Genomic DNA, 19,614 nt, shown 5'->3' with positions numbered 1-19,614 from the left:
GGAACTGGCATTTCAGTCTGTAAACGTATTCAACATTCTGTTTAAAACAGTAGGAGTTGCAAATGAACCCCCAGAGCCAAGTGCCATCAGTCCTTCAGTAATGTGTTTCTACTCTGGTTCTTGAACTGTCATTTTGGGTCCAGTTCACACAGAAACTTTAATTCTTTAAGATGTCATCATAACCAAAATTTCCTAAATGTCAACTAAATAAATGAAATTTTCATTATTTTTGGCCAACAAATCCTAAGACCGCTCTTTAGCCTTCAGAGGCTCTGCTGCATTTCTATGTCAAGCTCAAAGCAGTGACAAGAAATACAAAAAAATTTAAGAAGATAATACTTGCTGTGATGAAAATAAAAAGATGTTTAGATGGTTTTAATTACTAAGTTTGTGCACACAGTAATTGCCTATACATGGTGCACATGATTTTCCTGCTAAGGAAGAGTCAACAAATAAAGCACTGAGATTCTGTGTGTATTTCTGTCCCATGTGCTGTAATTTTCACATTTTACTGCAGAAGAATAAACCAAAGATTTTTCCCATTTCAGCAATCCTGGATACACAACAATTTAGGGAGCTATAGTATTGACTGTAACAACTCTGAATTGAGTGGTTATCAAATTAACAAGAACTGAACAAAAATATAAATCAACTCTTGCTGCAGTGTAATTAAAATAAAACCTGATTTACCATATACTTTAATGAAAAGAGAAATGAAATACAGACCATATTTTTTGTACACTACTTTCCACTCTCTCTGTAATTAAATGTTATTAAATAAATGAGTAAGTTTGTACCATCATTCAGGTATTGTCTTTACTACCAACTATGACTCAGAGATCAGACCAGCACTGTGAATTAAAAGAGATTCATCTTCCTTCCTGTGAGGGCATCGCCACACCCTGCCGAATAATTTTTAAACTGCTTGGCAGAAATAACAGCCAAGGAATGAGAAAAGAGAATTGACTCAAAGGCAAGAGAAACAGGAGGATCAGAGATAAAAACAGATTATTTGGTGTAAAGAGAGGAGAGACTCATAGCCACCACACAAATGTTTTGTTTCATCCTCTTGATGAACCTGTTTGATTGTACTGGGAAAGATACCCCTGAGGAGTGAGTGGTCTGTAGAGCTGTTTTCCCCTGAGTTTTGAGGTCTTTGGAGCAGAGGTCCAGACAAATGAAAGAAGCACCAGTGAAAGGAGCATAATTTCATATAACTTATTCCAAGTACTCCTGCTCTCCCCTGCACGTACTCTGCTTTGCTTTTATTCCTGTGACATATTCACATAAAACCTAAATATTGCACCAGCTTCTGCTTTCCATAATGATATGATAAAAGCTGCACCCTTATAACCACCACTTGCTAAAGGGGGCCATACTCAAGGTATGAGAGACAACGACAGGAGAGGCTCAGGACGTACGTTGATGTCCTCCAGGTCGAGGAAGTTGAGCACGACGCCGTTGCGCTTCCAGACGATGGGCGGCCGCAGCGCCCCACGGATGCTGCACGTCAGGACAGTGCTGAGGCCAACGGTGATGGTGGTCACAGTGACCCTCTGCTCCTCAGGCAGGCTCAGCTGAACCACCTCTGCAAAAGGCAAAAGAACAGGCACAACATCAAACACCACACAGGGAAGCTGCTCCTGTTCTCCCCTCTCAGACTTCTGTTTTCATTCTGGGAATAACTTCAGGGGATTTTGTCAAGGAGATGGGGTACCTATGCTATACAAAAAAATCCCATCAACAGTAAAGCCAAGTGAGAGACAAATTGATTCTGCCTCAATCAAACTCCCTGTGCTCCTTTTCTGAATCATCTTAGCTACAGCATGAGGGCACTAAGATGGTCAGCTGGCCAGCCTGGCTGCTGTAGTTTATACAAAGCAATCAGGAACAGGAGGACAAGTAAAGGCTCTCCAGTTTGAGATCATCTGGGCTTGTTCCTCTACACCACTCCTCTCTACAGCACTTCTCACTCCACTACATCTCTTTTGTAGGAAAGCCTCTCAAAAGCTCTCCTACCAAAAATGGTACCTCAAAAGGTACCATTCTTGTACCTTTTAAAAGGTACAAGAATGAGTCATGTTTGTTCCTTAAGGAAGAATTAAGGTCAGACTGCTGCCACTGAAATATAGATAAACCTAGTTTCAAATTGCCCAAACACTGGAAGTTACCAAGCTTGAAAACTTGTTTACCAAACACAGCTACATATGGCACCTGATGTCCTAAAATATAAAAGCTTTCTAATATTTTATTTAAATAAAAAATCCTAGTTATTTTGACTTAAGTGTGTCACACAAAAGAAACTCCTGCCATCTCTCTGAAACCACACTATGTCACATCGTTTCCTTCTGGCCACTGACATCAGTTGTGGCTGCATCTTTTGCCATGTGTGGTCACACAGAAAGGTCAGATCTGATATCAGAACTACCCTGGCTGCAGATTGCCTTTATGTAGCCTTTTGGCAGCAGTGACAGTGCCTGGGCAGTCAGGCCATATTGTCCAAGCTCCCCTAGCCACAGCTTTGTAATTCACAGCATGGCTTTTTTGCTTCCTCTCATTCCCAAGCTCTGCAATAAGTAAACTGTATTGCATGTAAATTATGAAGACTGGTCTTTCAAGGCAGTGGCCCATTGAGAGGAACAGGGAATGTTCACAGCTGGGGTTACTTTGCTTCAGCCAACTCCAAAACCTGGGCTGGGGAATGAAACAACCTCTCCCAGCACTAAGGTTCCTCCTTCCTCATGTCCACTGGTGACAACAGCAGTAAAACATAGATGAAAGAGACTGATGCTGCCTCACCCAAGGCCAGATGCTCCGGGAAAAAAAAACCCTTCAAGCAGTGGTGACACTGCAAAATGACAGAGAGGGGTCAGGTTACTCCCTCCTATCAACTCGTAAAGTTACTCTTCATCCTGTCCACTCACCTCACAACTCTGTCATTACATCCCACACAAGATCTGAATGTCACTTGCATGGAATAAAAATGAAAAAAAACCCACCCAGTATTGACACTTGCAAGCACAATTTTCCACCTTTTCACATATTATCTAATTGAAAAATTGCTTTAACATCTCTTGAGTAGCAAACCTCTTAAATCTGTCACTAAAATATTCAGTGTATTTCAGCAGCCTTGGGCAGCCTGGACAGACTCAGTGCTCTGGTATAGCAACTGATTGTGAAGAATTAGTGCAAAACCTGCTTGTGAAAACATACTCCAACAGCTCAGCACCCCTTCTCTTCTGCTTCTTCCACTTAAGTGAGAAGCTAACGTGCCACAAAGTGTTCACCACTGTGGATCTGAGGCTGACTTTGGGCTGCAGGGTCCATACAGCACTGGTGTGTCTGCCAGCTGTGAGCACTCCTCTCACTTAAAATTCCCAGTGCTATTTCAGGAAGAGTACAAGCTGTTCTAAATAAAAGGTAACTGCAGTTTTGATAGATGGTTGATCAAAATAAGGAATGTTTGACCAACGTGGTGCTACTATTTGTGTTATGGTGGCTCCCAGAGGCATTACATGAGAAGACTGACACAGTCTGACCATCAAACCTTAAAAATCAAAAGGGGAGATGAAGGAATATTGGGAAGACAACATTACCCATTTAAGATCACTGAGCAGGCTAGCAACTAAGCTGGGAAGATATAACATGTGAGTAAATCACACTGCCTTTAGGTACCTGCTGGAAGAAATCAGGGATGTGGCAACTCAGGGGCAGTGGGCCATAGGAATAGAGATGTGCCAGGGAACCTCTGAATGGTTTGGGCTGGAAGGGACATTAATGGCCATCTTTGCAACCCCTGCCATGGGCAGGGACATCTTTCACTTGACCAGGCTGCTCCAAGCCCCATCCAATCTGGCTTGAACACTTCCAGGGATGGAGAGCTCATCCCACCACCCTCATCCAGCTGCCTGAAGCATGGAAACAGCACATAGGGGCTAATAATGTAGTTATTTTCTACATAATGAAGAGCTTCTTTTAATGAATAAAATATTTGGAGTGCACTTGACAGGATAAAGAACTGATAATTACAATAATTTGTAGCATGCAGTAGGGCTAATGAGGACATCTCCTCTTGAGGAGAAATGAAATAGAGGGCCATTCATTTACAAGAGAATTGTTTTTTCATCTTAGTGCTGTTTTCCTTAATTGCCTCTGCTGTTTTTCATGGTGCCTCGAGTTCCCTGGCACATGCTGGGCTTCCATAAGCTCCTACTTCAGCAATGGTTTTTCAGTGCTCTCTTGCAGTGGAATTTAAGGCTTCCTGCCCATCTTGCAAACAATTGCTAAAGAGGCTTTGGATTTTGCTTTTTAGAAGCAGTAATGAAAAATACATTAAGGTTTAATTAAGAAGACACCTTGCACAGCTGCCATTCTTGGATGAACCATATGAGGCCAAGAGATGAGTTTTTTTGTTAAAGCATGTAATTAGCACAGACCACTTTAACAATACAAACACACTCCTTTTTAGAGTATTTCTATGGAGTATATTTGACAGCATCTTATTACCAGTACATTTGAGGGACTCTAATTAACATCTAAAAGCCTTTCTACTAATACAGAATTATTTTGTGTGGTTTCAGTTATTGCTTTTTTGTTTTCAATAGAAAAATATTTCCTTACACAAGCAGGTGTATTGGAGAGGAAACAGGACTCCCTAAGATGATGTGAGGGCTGAGCTTTTTAAAACTCTTAAAAGACTCAATATTGTATTAAGTTATAGAGCTTAGACACTGCTGCTGTTGGTTTATGTGCAAAAATTATTCAAGTCACCATAATGATTTTGTGTAGAGCTTCTAGATTAAGTATCGAACACTGTTCATTTTATTTTACAAAACCTTTAGGAGATAAAAGGATTTTTACCATGAGTATAAAACTGAACAGAACAAATAGGCAATATTCAAAGGGTGCTCATTTGCAGAAGAAAACAAGCTGGAAGAGAATTTGGTACTAAAATCAAGCAATGTTATGTTCATTTGGAAATCCCACAGGATGAGGCATGCAAACCATTTTTCTACATTCCACAGGTTCAACCAGTATCAGTTGTTGCTGACCATAGTTATCAAGTTGTGTCAAACCTGATACTCTGGGATTTCAGCTGAAGAAGCTCCTCAGCTTATTCCAGCTTGAAAGAAGTTCCTGCCAACTATTCTGCCATCAGAGAGAGATACTATCATCAGAGAATGGGATGCTATCATTCTTCACTTGATTTTTAATGGTTCCAGACAGGGGTAAAGCCTTTGTAATGATCCCTTTAAAAAGGAATTGCTGTAAGGATGTGCCTGTGTATCAGAGGACTGGGACTAATCCCTGATCATGTAGATGAAAGACACCAAATGTGGAACAAAATCAAGGTCAGTGAAAGGCAACCAGGACACCACAAACTCTCCAGTGGTGATGGCAGCAGCTCAGTGCCTGAACACCTTGTGGTTCAGGAATTAGGGCAGTGCCATCTCCAGACCCTTATTCAGGAGGGTAAGGAATCCCTCCCTGCATGCTGGGGGTTAGTGCCAAGGGGTTATTCAGGGGAGGGACCACTCTTGTCCATCCTCTCCCACCTTTCCTGCCTGGTATGATATTCAGCCTGAAGCACTGAGCACCTTTGGTGACCCAGCTGTCACCATCTTGATGGTCTTACATTAAATTTCTTGCAATATCAGGTCCCATGGTGACATGTGAGAATGTGAAATCTTAGTAATTCCTTTCCTTGGAAAAAAGTGTCAAGATTAATTAAACCTCTCACTGACCCCACCAAAAAATAAAGAACATTATGAATTTTTGGGGACAGATGTGAAGTGTTGCAGCTGCTCTCTGAGTTTCACATTTTCTATCCTACTGGGACTGTAAGACACAATTAGCATCAGTTGTTTCATTGCCACAAAAGCAATAGTTGTCTCTTTTAGAAGGTTTATTTCAGCATTTTTAGGAGTTAAAAAGTTTCTCCAAATCCAGAAATTCCTTAGCTTTGAGACTGGGAAGTCTTTAGCACAGGCAAGTTCTGTCAAAACAATGAGACTTTGAACAGCCACTATCTATATTTAAACTATGATATTTCAGAGTTTCCGAAAAAAAAAAGATACAAAACCACTAAACTCCCTGAAGGAATTCTGAGAGCCAGTTTTCTGGCTGAACATTTTCCTCTGTCCCTCCTCTCCAGTGTTATTTAAGGTGCTAAGCTGGAGTTATACAGAGTTCACAAGCTCTGCATACTAATGCAGCAGGTATTACCTGTTGTGCTGGTTTATCACGGAAATCTTTTTCTCTGCTGTCATTTGCAGCCCACCAAAGGCAATCATAATTTCACAATGAAGACATGTATAATTGAGGTCATTACAGGGAGCAGCCTGGAATGAACATTTATGGAGAAAACCTCACTGATGTAGCATGGCATGGAGATAATTTACCTGGTGATGTTGGGCACCTGCCTTTGCTTATGCTGCACTACCTACAGAAACAGATTTCACACTTTAAATAGTGCTTAATATAATTAATTAGATCTCTTCCCTTAAATCTAAAAAGAAAATACACATTTCAATGCATTGTTGCCACCTTCAATCATTGCTACAGTCGTTCATGGACATCTTGCCTCGCTGAAACAGAGTCTCATAGAATTGCAGAATGGCTTGGGTTGGAAGATCATCTCACTCCAATCCCTTGCTGCGGTCAGGGACACCTTCCACAAGAACAGGTTGCTCAGTGCCCTCCAGCCTGGAATGGAACATTTCCAGGTATGGGGCATCCACACCTTCTCTGGGAATCCTGTACCAAGGCCTCACCACCCTTACAGGGAAGAATTTCCCCATAATATTTAATCTACTCTTCTATTGCTTAGATTGTGCTTATGAGACAAGGCAATACTTTTTAAATCCTGTAACTCATCCTCAGAAGGGAGACAATGAACCAAAACACAGCCTTGTTTGATGTTCAACAGGAGAATGACTTTCAAAGAAAGTCTCCAGCACTGATTCTTGCCCCCAAATTAATGCAGAGAGACCTGTTGTTTGTGAACTGAAGCATGGGTAACACAGCCCTAAATACATCGTGTTTCTCCAGCAATGGTTCAAGTCAGGGGTGATTTAATGGGATGGAAACTTTAGTGTCTACTTAATTCTCCAAGTCCTGCAGCTGTGTTTATGCACTGCATTAGTAAAATCTGTTTATTGCCTTGTGGCTATGAAGGTCAGTGGTGATTTTAGCATTTGTTTCAACAGATAAAAGAGTTCTCTAGCTGAACACATTCTCAGGTGAGGAGCTAACTGAATTCCGAAAACAAAAAACAATAATAGAACATAGTTAAAAACAGGATATACCTTTTATAATTACTCTTTTCTCCAATAATTTTGATGAGATGTATTTGGCTCTGCATAGAGTTTGGAAAAATTTTAGACCCTCTTAAAGCTGAGCCAACTGCAGTGAATTGATTTCAAAACGACTGCGTTATTTGTGAGATGCATTTCTAAACATGAAAGTGAAGCTGAAGTTTGGCCAGGCAAGGAGAGACTCTGGTGATGCTGTTGGGGACACACTGGGATGGGATGTGGGGACACACTGGGATGGGATGTCATCTGCTTAGTCACAGCAGGGAGAGGCTAAAAGCAATGAAGATGATTCACACTGAGTCTGAATCTGTACAACATTGTATAATGTGCTTATAAATTGCTCATATTAGGATTTGATTTAGTTTCTACCCTACTCTATAGACCAAATAAATGAATTAGTAACAACCTCAGTACACAGATTACCCTGGGTTTGCATGCTTTTGCAAACCTCTTCCACTGGCTGTTTTTAGGATTATCTCCAGAAGAAACATTGCCATGCCATCATATTTTGCTGGTCATTAAGGTTCAACAAGCTGGTCTTACCCAGACACATTTGACATCTTCTCACCTGCCCAGAGTCAGGTGAAAGGATTATCCATCACCCAGTGAAAAAAACTCCATTTTCTGAACGCCAACTTAGAATTAGAGGAAAGCCAGTCATGCTACTAAAATTGTTTATGTTATTAATTAACAACCTTAGAGTTGTTAATGAACATGATTAAAGTAGTTCACAATTAATGAACCCAGAGAATTCCGACAGCTCCCACATCAGTTCAGTGCAGGTGACTGGGATGAGGTTTCTGGCTTTATAACCTGTGAAAAACACCACCAGGAGCTGGCTCTGCCTCTGGCCACCCTTGGTGTGACCCAGCACTGCCCAGCTGCCACTGTGGGACATCTCAGGAGCTTGGTGTCCCTCAAAAAGACGTACCTCTAAGGATTGCAAGCTTAATTAATGTGAACAAGAAAATGATTTTAAAGCTGAGTAGAAATGTTCATATCTCAGCTTTATTTTGCAGCTGCAATAATTCAGGTTCTTAATGTAATTTATAAATCCTCAGGACTTTTTGTGGGCCACTTCAGAAAACATTTTATGGTAAATTCTCTACTAAATTACTAATGCTGTTTTTTAAGTCATAAAAAGGCATAATTATATATCTAGCAGAATTTACCTGAAGCACTCTTCTGTCATTACTCTTGATGGCCACAGGCTATGACTCCCCAAGGTAGGTCTCAACCTTACAATTGAAACTAAACCCCATCTTGTTGTGGAATTCAAAATAAATGTGTGCAAGTCCCCATGACACTCAGCTCTGGTGTGGTGGTAAAGACACTGCCTCTCATCCCTATCTAATGTCACTGCGACTTTGAACAAATATAAGAGAAAAACAGCTGTTGAAATAATTAAATATTATAATACCTTTTACTTTTCTTCAGCAACTGTGTCCATAAAATGCGATTGATAACATTTCACAAAATGGTTTGGGTTGGAAGAGATCTTCAAAACTCATCTTGTCAACCCCTTCCCACTGGCAGAAACAACTTCCACTAGATCAAGCTGCTCAGAGCAGTTGATTATTTATATAATGAGGATATGCCACAGAAAATAAAGCATAATTTAAAAAAAATATTTAATGTCAGAGTTTGAGCCGGCTTCTAAGGTGATTAGGACTTCACAGAGACCACACTGTCCTGTTTCTGTGAAATACCTGCATGTTCCTCTCTGGAGGACTGAAGGAATGCCCAGGGGAAGATGAGCATCATTTCCAGCAGCTGGATTTGAGACCATCTGAGGCTCAATTCAGATCTCCTGAACCTGAGATTTGGAGGCTGCTGCCATGTCTGAGGGTCCCTCAATCCCCCTCTGAGCCCACCTGGGACCCTGGGTCACCCTGCCTGGCTTGGTGATCTCTCCCAAGAACTGAGAAGAGAGAATCTTCAGGTGAGTGATTCTGAGCCACCTGCACTGGAAATGTCACATCTGGAGAGCCAAACTGTTCAGACAGCTGCTTAAACAATTATCTAAATTATACACAAAGTCCTCCCAAAAATGATACATATTTAAGAAAAGAAGTCCAGTTCTCTCATATGCATCTGTATGAAGCATATTCACATTGCTAATAAATTTGCTAAAAACTGTTTATATTGACTTTTAACCAAACACAGTTTTTTTATGTACTTTATCCTAATGATCAATTTGTTTTCCTTTTTTTAAAGGAAACAAGCAACACACTTTCCATCACAAAATCCCATCACTGTCCTCCTGCTACTAATCAGAGGGAGAACATTGAGTTTGTGCAGGAAGGGATAATTAATTCATTCTTGAAAGTACATGAATAAATATAAGTTGTTCAGTGCTTAATTATCTAATCTCCTGAGGGTAGTGATGGATTCATTATGTAAATAGGCATAAGTAGTCTATTTTAGAAAAAAGTTTACATAAAAGCATTTGTTTTTATTTTAAATTCCTATTTCCCACAGATTGAGAGCAATGTTGATATGATTAATTTCTGATAAAATATTCCCATGTTGTACCAAGAGCATCCTGCTGAGATTGCAGCAGCCACGCATTTCCCCAGCCACTTTATTAATCTGAAAAGTAAAATTGCTAATGGTTTAACTGGCTCTCAGAATTCCTTCAGGGAGTCATAGAATCACAGAAGGGTTTTAGTTGGAAGGGACTTTAAAGTTCACCTCATTCTACCTTCCCTGCCCTGGGCAGGGACATCTTCCACTATCCCAGGTTGTTCCAAGCCCCATCCAACCTGGCCTTGAGCACTTCCAGGGATGGGGCAGGCACAGCTTCTCTGGGCAACCTGTTCACACCAGTTTAACATGAGACTCAAAAGACTTGTCTCATTCTTAAAAACAGTTAAAAATCACACTACAGGGTCCTCCTCTGCCTCTTTCCAAATAACTGTGGGAGAGCAGAATTAAAACCTCTCACTGACCCCACCAAAAAATAAAGAACATTATGAATTTTTGGGGACAGATGTGAAGTGTTGCAGCTGCTCTCTGAGTTTCACATTTTCTATCCTACTGGGACTGTAAGACACAATTAGCATCAGTTGTTTCATTGTCACAAAAGCAATAGTTGTCTCTTTTAGAAGGTTTATTTCAGCATTTTTAGGAGTTAAAAAGTTTCTCCAAATCCAGAAATTCCTTAGCTTTGAGACTGGGAAGTCTTTAGCACAGGCAAGTTCTGTCAAAACAATGAGACTTTGAACAGCCACTATCTATATTTAAACTATGGTATTTCAGAGTTTCAGAAAAAAAAAAAAGATACAAAACCACTAAACTTATTTTTGTAACTTTTCTAAGTTACAACATCTGAACTGATTTATACCTGATTTAAGGCAGAAGATGATAGCTTCTAGTGGAGGATGTGGCACACCAAGTTTCTCCCTCGACTGAATTTTTATGGATGCTCTATAAACCCCTAGGGTTTATCATGGAAATACTGTCAGAACATTAAGTTCAACATGACTCATGGGAACCACTAAGATGTGTACAGAAATTACTTCAAATATAGAGACAAGTCAGGCCATGGGACATTTGGCGATCAAGAAACATTCACATATAATTTACAACCCCTGAGTCATCAAGAATGGCCTTATCAAACTGCTCTGATATTTCACTCTCTGTCCATTTTCCTTTGAGTTCCTGGCCAGCATTTTGCAATGAATGTAATGCATGGAAAAAATGGATGAATCAGGAAACAAGGATTCTAGAAACTAACCTTGCACTTCTTCTAAACCTCAGACTAAGGGTTTGTAAAAAAAAATCCCAAGCATTTAAAATCAAGTATGCATGTTTCTTTCACATTCCCGTATTGATTGTGCTCCTAAACAACCAAATCAGGGCAAGCACACCTTTGGAGTTGTAAATAGGCATTAGTAATGTTTTTCATGGAGCTTTCATTGCTGTCTATGGATGACTGCAAATTCAGCTACGGTGATTATCTGGATTTTGCGTATTTCCTGACTAAAGCTCCATTCAGGATGCTTAATAAATGCAAGGACTCTGCTCTCCTGTGCTCCTGCCAATTCCAAGACACAACCTGACATACTTCAGGTTGGATGGGGCTTGGAACTGGATGATCTCTGAGGATCCTTCCAACCCAAACCAGCTGTGATGCATTTCTTCTCATCCTGAGGTGCTGCTGGTCCTGCCCTGGAAGGTGACCAGTTCAATGTGTGCTGCAGTGATGTACCAATCTAGAGATGGCACAAAGAGCACAAATTTGGCCAGTGGGGATCCTGCAAGGTTACATCAATGTTGCTCTGCAGCAGCATTTATCCAGCTAACATCTTGCATTTTCTGAACACATTAGTTGGTAAAAACTTTGGCATCAGCACTCTCACCATGTCCTTCCCTTATTCAGAACCACCTGACTGAAGTTAAGGAGAAAGTCAGGAATGTGCAGAAGAACAGCAAAGAACCAGGTAATTCAATGACATTTCTTTCTGGAGAGGATGGTGCAGGGAAAGCAGAAAGCAAAGTACAGTTCCTAAAGAAAATCCCTGGTTTCCTGCTACCAGCAGAAACACAGCATTGTTTTTTGTGGGCACGTTTTGTCCTGCTTGAACCCTTCTGTGCAGAGAAGAGCCTTTAACTGGCTAATTCATCAGAACTCCAGTGCAATGCTGGGCAGGCAGCTGGACCTTGGGACAAGATTTGGAATCAAGGTGGACAACAAAAGGTTTGGAAGGGACCAGTAAGAATTGGGTAAGTACAGCCACCAAAGTGGCTTCTTCAGTGGAGCAGAAATCTCTGCAGAGAGCTCCAGAGAGAGTGTCAAGCTGTAGTCATAGCAAGAGAAGCAGATTTAATCTTTGTCAAGGCAGTTAAACCCTACTCTGCCTCAATTTCCCCCATATGAAACCTCTCCAGGACATTCCAGGAATAAGGTGTCTGAAAAGATTTCTTGGAACCATAATAGGTATCACACAGATACCCACAAGCATGTTGGATTTCTTATTAAAGCCCCTCTGAGGTTCACAGATAAAATCCACATATAAAACTGAAATTTAATTACACAAAAATACTTTGAAGCTGAGATTTGAAGCCTCTGCTGCAAGAAACTTGAATTCCAGTAAAAAAAATGATAAATGCTGCATCCTTGAAAGTAACTTGAAAAACAAATCACCTGGACTACCATATTAAAAAGCATCTTGAAAAGCAAGATATGCTGGCAAAATGTGGCCAGCTGTACTTTGTGTACCAACCTGACATCAGCATCTTGAAACTTTTACATCTGCAGAGCAAAATGATTTATGGAAGCTGTTCTTTATCATTCAGGCTTATAAGTCTTATGTCACATAAAACCCCTTGGCACTGGAAGAACATTCTGATTGTGATGGGAAGCAGCTGCAGGAGCAGGGAGCAGTGACAGCCTCCATCACCTGGGCTGCCCAGCACCCTTCTCATTCTGTTGGCACACACCAGCTTTGCACAGAACAGACAGGATTTAGTTAGAAAGCAGCTATTCAACAATTTTATTTTTCTTATCTTATATCCTCAACCTTATTTTCAACTATTCAAATGCAGCTCAGAAGGCAGAAATGATTCATTGCTCCCTGGATTTTTCTGTAACACCCTTCACCATTAAATCATCTTCAGAAATGCTTGTGAGCACCTTTGACATGTTTGCTTTAGCTGAGTTATGTGGCCTCACAGAGGGATTATTTGCCAAAAAGAACTTTTTAGCCCTTCTGCCTCATTTCTGCTCAGCATGCTCCCAGCTCTGACCTGTCCAAAATCTCCCATTCCTGCTGAGCTTCAGTCACCCCACCTCACTGACTGTAACTGTGACTGACAGCCCTCACCACTCATCCCATGGACAGCTGCTGCCCCTCTCCCTTCCCCACAGCCCCAGCAGAGCTCTTGCATCCAGATTTGATGCCTCCCAGGTCCAGCAGAGGCTGATGGAACAAAACGTAGCCTGGTCCTGCCCCTGCCTCTGCAGGGACAGCCCCCACCACTTCTCACCAAAGGAATTTCTCTGCCAAAACCAGAGAAGCTTTTCCCTGAGTCTGTGCAATCTGCACCTGAGTTTGCAGCTCAGAGCTTGGCCCCATTTGTGCTGTGGGCCCACCTCTGCTCTCCAGACCACCAGCCTGCTTCAACACGTGTTTCATCAACTCTTCCAACCAACAGTATTTAAAATCATAGAACCACAGAATGGTTTGGGTTGGAAGAGACCTCAAATAACATCCAGTTCCACCCTCCCTGCACCTTTTACCAGACCAGCTTGCCCCAAGCTCCATCCCACTTGGTCTTGAACATCCAGTGACTGGGCCACTACAGCTTCTCTCTAATGGGCACATTTCCATTCCTTCTTCCTATAAAAATGGTCATTTAATTTTTTCCTATATTTTAATTGTTTCTTTCTGAACTGCCGTCAATTGTATCTCATTGTCTCTTTGTGTGTGACATTAAATGGCTCTGTGCTACCCACACCTTCTCCCAATACAAGCAAACAGCACAGAGATTTCTCTAGTACTGAAAGAACAGGATGCTAGATCTCACCATTTTGGTGAGGGCTGCTAATATTGACTTTTTAGGCTGATTGCAGTAGATACATGCCTTGTTTACATTTAATGATTACAAATTAAAATCAGCTCAACGAACTGAACATTTGAGGAATGCACAGTGCACTATATATAATGAATTACTGTTGATTAAGTAAATATCAACACAATCTTTAAATATACATTTAATTTAAAACACACCAGAAACCCAGTGGGCCAAATGAAAGACTGTTTAATGCTAAGTTATTTGCCAGCATAGCCACCATATGCCAAACACCACAAATAACAGTATTCATCACATCAAGAGTCTGGAGACAGCTTCTTTTTAAGATCTTCAGCACAGCACTCATCACAAATATTGTCAGCCAGATGCTCTGTTTTCCCAAGAAATAATGCATGCTTAATGTGAAGAAGAGCCCAGAAATTCTTTCAGAATGCACGACCATGTGCACATCACAACAACCATACCACAGAAATGGTTAAATGGTGTCCATCCTCAGAGATGGCTCTTGCCTGAACATGAGCCTTCCTCACCTGCTCCAACCAGCCCTTCCTTTATGAAGAGACACAGAAACAACCTCTACAATATATTTATTTACTCACCAGATGTCAGATACAAATTAGTACATCATAAAGAGCCAAAACATCAGCCTTGATGGCTCAATTACTATTGAAATACCTTATTTAAGTTAAACCTTGGTGACAAGAAAACTATTGAAATCAACATTAAAGTGTAGTTACTGCTCACAATGGTAATGCCAAAGTTAAAAATTTCCAGTGCAAACCCCTCAGCCAATACAAGTATTAATAAGATCAGTGGTTGACTTGTAGATGCCAGTATTTATTATCCATTCTGTAAATTATGGCTTTGCTAATGAAATGATTTTCACAAACACAACATGACATTCATTCACTCAGATATAACACATACCTGCAGGGCATGCAGTGAAAAGCCTTCTGCTGTATTTTAATTGATGCATAGTCCTTTGTGGTTTATACCCCTTCAAAGTAATCAAATTCTACATTTTTAATTGGTTCAACTGTGTTATTATTAATTTGGTAAACAATTAATGGTAATTTATGGAGCTATTATTTTATTAGTCCCAATGCTGTTACAGTGCCACACATGATGCCTGACAAGATTTGGTTTGGATTCTACATATGAGCCACAGACATAAAAGGGGCCCAACCACAGCCAGGGCTTCACAGACCAAAGCTGTGTTCAAAAATAAATTAAAAATATTTTAGAAATGCAGTTCATGCCCTAGAGAGCTGCAATGAAAATATGCAACAAAGCCAGAAGATGGAATGAGAAATGAAGGCATAGTTAGAGAAAATGACTTGTGTTGGGCAGAGCAAACCTTGTCTCCCTACTCCTGAACTGTACTGACAAATCCCCAAAAGAGTCATAAACTAGTGTGGGAAAAAATGTTTCTTCTTGCTGCTTTTTAGTCCAGGTCAGATCAAGGAGGATGTAATTTTCCACCCTGATTTCATTATAAGAAGGAGATGAGAGTGCTCCTGCCATGAGTCAGGCAAACCTCACCTCCAGCCATGGGCAGGATGAACATTTCAGGAAAAATCCCTCAGACATTCTGCAAAGCAGTGCTTGGATTACACAGGCTCAGAGCACAGCAGGGTTGTGGTAATGCTCGACAAACCTCTCCAGACAGGTTGGAACAAAAGTGTAGGATGAAGCCTGTACCTATTCCTGAAAATGAAAAGCATCAGTGGTACCTCAAGGTGTGCACCAAGGGCTGACTTCCACAGGCATCCCTGTTCTTTGCTACACCTAAAGCTATGCCTGTAATTTTAAATCCCCCTGCTGAAGATATGATTGTCTCACTTAATGCACTGCAAATCAGCAAAACTCAGTGTAAATCTAAAGCAATGTGGATACAGGAAACATCAAGGATGAAGTCAGGGACAAACTGTGAAAAAAGGCTCTTAATGATTCAGAGTAATATATTTCAGATGTTTAATCAAACAAAACATTCATAAACTGCAGCAGAACTGCCCCTTTCAGGCTGAATGGGGACTCTATTCCTAGTTTATGGAAGACAGTGATTGAAGGAAGGAGAAAAGCCAAGGGCACAAACACAGAAACAACACTGCTCCCCAATATTTTCATGCAGAGAGGCACAGAAAGGCTGATCTTTTGTGATGCTGCCTACTGTGGTGTAGACACTTGGTTAACCTTTATTTTCCTCCTTCTTCTCTCAGCAATACCTGAGAGGGAATGAACTGCTCACTGGAATTTGCTGTGTGTTAGAGGGTAAAGCATCCTTATCTGCTGACAGGTTGCACAGAGATCCCTTCTTCCCAATCTCCATTAATGTCAGGCACATCAGCCCTGCAAATGCTTGAAGACCACTCCAAGGAGAAGTCTGGCTGCCACACCTGCCAGGGCACTACTTGTGCAGGAGAGGAGAAACCTGCATGGAACAGTATCTTGAGGACACAGTTTTGGGGACACTTCAGGTCTAAAGCAGCCTCACTTCAGGACTATCTGGATTACATCACTGAATCTTATGGTTTGCTGCAACTTGCCATGGGTGACACAAACCTGCACTTGCTCAAGGGATGAACAGCATCCAATGTCCAAGAACTCAAAAGAGTATTTCATGAGAGAAGAGGATGTGAGTTGTTTATGCTTGGTGATCAACACTGAGTGGGAGAAGCTGGCATTTGCCCAGGATGTCAAGGTTAACAACCCTTCTATTACAAAAAAATTTTATGGGTGAATCTTAAATGACTACAGATGGTCAGGTGTTGATTTTGCATGTCCTTTGAAAGACAGCACTGTCAGCAAAACAGTGCCTTCTAACCAAATTTTGAAGTTCAATACTCTGTCAGCAAGGAAGAGTGTTGGCTCTTTAACTGACTCATCAAAATACTGTTTCTTTAGTTGCCTCCAGTGACTTTCCATTTGAGTACTGCTCTGTGGCTGGCTCACCAGGACAAGAATATCTGCACAATTCATAGCTGGTTTTTTTTTTTTCCTCTTCCCAGTAATATTCCTTTATGGAAAGAATGTAAAAATCCTTGCTTTACAGATGGTGAGGTGAAGCAGAGACAGACATTATTTAGCTGCAGTTACACAGCATATCTGAACCAGAACCAGACACATGCCTTATTTCCCAAGGTTACTCTTCCAGCCTCTCCGAGATTACTTTATAATCCCATTATGGGTGGAAGAGCAATGTACACACAGCTGCCTCCTTGGATTGCTCCTCTTGAAGCGTGAGCAAGGTGTGAGTGCTCAGTGATCGTCACGCCCTGCTTTGGCCACGGCTCCTGTGGGGGTTTGCAGAAGGGCAGAGGGGGGAAAGTTACCACTGAACCTGAAAAACCAGCCTCAGAGGAGACTGGGGGCTGGGCTAAAATACACAACCACTGAACTAACAGCCTAACACCACAAGAAATGTCAGCTCAAGACTTTCTGCACTTTCATGCTGTTACATTACACTTATAAGTCATCTGAACTGGTATTGCTGGAGTCCTTTGATCCTTGCTCAGCTTTTCTATGTGCTCTGAAGAGAAGCTCCCCCTCCCAAGAGAAAAACAGGATGTGCCATCCCATGACCATATTGTCTATGGGACGAGAACAACAAATCACCTTCTTTGCTGTGCTGGCACCTTTCCTGCCTATTTTCTACTTCAGCTGGAAGCTTTTCTTTGTCCTCAGGTCTCATTGAGAAGATGGCCCGGGGTCTTGGGGAGGGTGGGGTCCCAGCAGCACTGCTGTGGGGTGCTCTGCTCCTCCTGGGCTCCCTCCCAGCCTCATCATCCCAATATTGGTGTCACATTTATCACTGAGTGATGCACACAAACAGAAAATACAATAGACTAACTCATTTATTTCCACTTGTTATTGATGACCTTTCATGACTTTCACAAGTCCACCTCGATCTAACACTCATGAGTTATGGGGTCATCCATAACTCAAGGAAATAAATGAGTTTCCCATCAGCCTTTTGTATATCCCCACTTATTACCTCTTTTATGACCAACCTTTAAAGTTTTATCCCCTAGTATCTTGTTTTACAATGGTGTAACATTCAGATGCAGGGATGTATATGAATCAGGACAAAGCATTTTCATTGGGTTGGGTTTCACTGGAGAAGAGCTGTGGTCATCCACAGGTACAAGGGCTACTTTTTCCACACCATCAGACCATGTCTGAGCCTCTACAATGAAATGATGCCAATGCTCAGGCTCCTTTGTTTCTACTAAATGACTAATTCACCTCAAGATCATTTGGGGAACAAGCTTATCCATAGAAATAACAAGATGCATAATATAAATTATTGCTTCAAAGGTTTGGAGCTGTTTGAGAGCTACTGCTAGAGGGTATGATGTGTATACAGGGTTGCCTAAAACATGGTGAATAATAATCCTTTAAAAAACTTCAGGTGCAGCATTTCTGAGCAAGTGCAGTGCTGCTTTACAGAATACCTTTTGTCTTTGACCTGTCAGAAAAATGCCAGAATACTTAAATCAGATGGCCTAGTAAGTCTCAAGGTAGTACTTAAAATTCTTTGTCTGTATTTATCACTGGAGGTCCTGTGCCCTAGGTCAGTTCTGGAGGACAGGGCTGCCTCTGTGTATACCCTCATGGCTGTGCCAATTTCCACAGAGGTGCTGCAGCTCCCTTGGGACCATGATCATAAATCATGAATTAAGCCATGGCCAGTGCTGTCCTGGGGAGAGCCATCCATGAGGTTGTGGGCACAAATGTGGAGCTGGACTTGCTGGACTTGGGGCAAGTGATGTCCCTTCTCCATGCAACAGGAAACCACTGAGATCTGGAATCATAGAATTGTTAAGATTGGAAAAGATCTCTGAGATCATCAAGCCCAAATGTCAACTCAACACCACTACAATATTTACCACTAAACCATGTCCACCCTATTCACATGTTTTTTGAACCCTTTCAGGAATAGTGACCCCACCACTTTGCTGGGCAGCCTGTTCCAGGGCTTGACAACCCTTTCCATTAATAACTTTCCTCTAATAACTCTAATAACTAATCTAAACCTTTCCTGGCAAAACTGAAGGTCACTGAGGTCAAGCGGTTTCCTGAAGAGTAGCACAGATTAAACCATGAAGAAGACTAGAGCTGTCTTCCAGAAGTCTTGTGTGACAAAGAAGCTGCAGGTGCAGAAATCAGGTGCTGCTCAGTGCAGGCAAGGGTGAAATAACCAGCCCCAAGCACAGACCCCATGGCAGGAGCAGCTGCTGACTGAGGCACTTGTGCAATTCTCGGCAGGACGTGAGGGTTAATTTATTCATCTATTTTGAACAGAAACCTCTAAGACCATCAGTTAGTTAGTGCACAGCAAGAAAGTCAAAGCAAAGCTATTATGCCATAAGAAGACAAACAAAACCTTGTAACTTGTCTTTTTGATTGCTATCTATAGGTAGTCACATCAAGGAGCAGTGTCACTGCTCTGTCAAACAGATACTACAGCCCCAGAACCGGCCCAAGATCAGAAAGGTTGAGGGTAGGGCGTAAATAAAGGACATTTCCTCTTAACTTATGAGGAAAATGCTGAAACTGCCCACTGAGGCTTTCAAAAAGTGAAAGAATTTGAGACCTGATAATACTGATATATTGCCACACTTCCAAGGAGTAAGAGAGTGCTATAATAAGGAAATATGGTCAGACTTCAGAACCCAGAGCAGCCTCACAAAATAAAACAAACAGACCTTCAAAAATATTTTTTTCAGGCAATTAACTGAAGTCAAGAATATGAAAGGAG

At 41.4% G+C, this 19,614-nt stretch overlaps 1 protein-coding gene across 4 annotated transcripts in view; it reads right to left on the bottom strand.

Annotated features, from left to right (window-relative positions):
- The window catches only part of FSTL4 (follistatin like 4), a 208,606-nt gene that overhangs the window by 37,135 nt on the left and 151,857 nt on the right, over positions 1-19,614 (bottom strand). For all 4 annotated transcript variants that reach the window (XM_066560094.1, XM_066560097.1, XM_066560095.1 and 1 more), the window contains exon 7: positions 1,422-1,588. In XM_066560094.1, the coding sequence (XP_066416191.1) occupies positions 1,422-1,588 (167 nt within the window). The remainder of the gene's footprint in view (positions 1-1,421; positions 1,589-19,614) is intronic.

This window comes from Molothrus aeneus, chromosome 15 (genome assembly GCF_037042795.1).
Source record: "Molothrus aeneus isolate 106 chromosome 15, BPBGC_Maene_1.0, whole genome shotgun sequence".
Lineage (NCBI taxonomy): Eukaryota > Metazoa > Chordata > Aves > Passeriformes > Icteridae > Molothrus > Molothrus aeneus.
The sequence above is the reverse complement of the archived record's forward strand: the minus strand, read 5'-3'. Positions and strand labels throughout refer to the sequence as shown.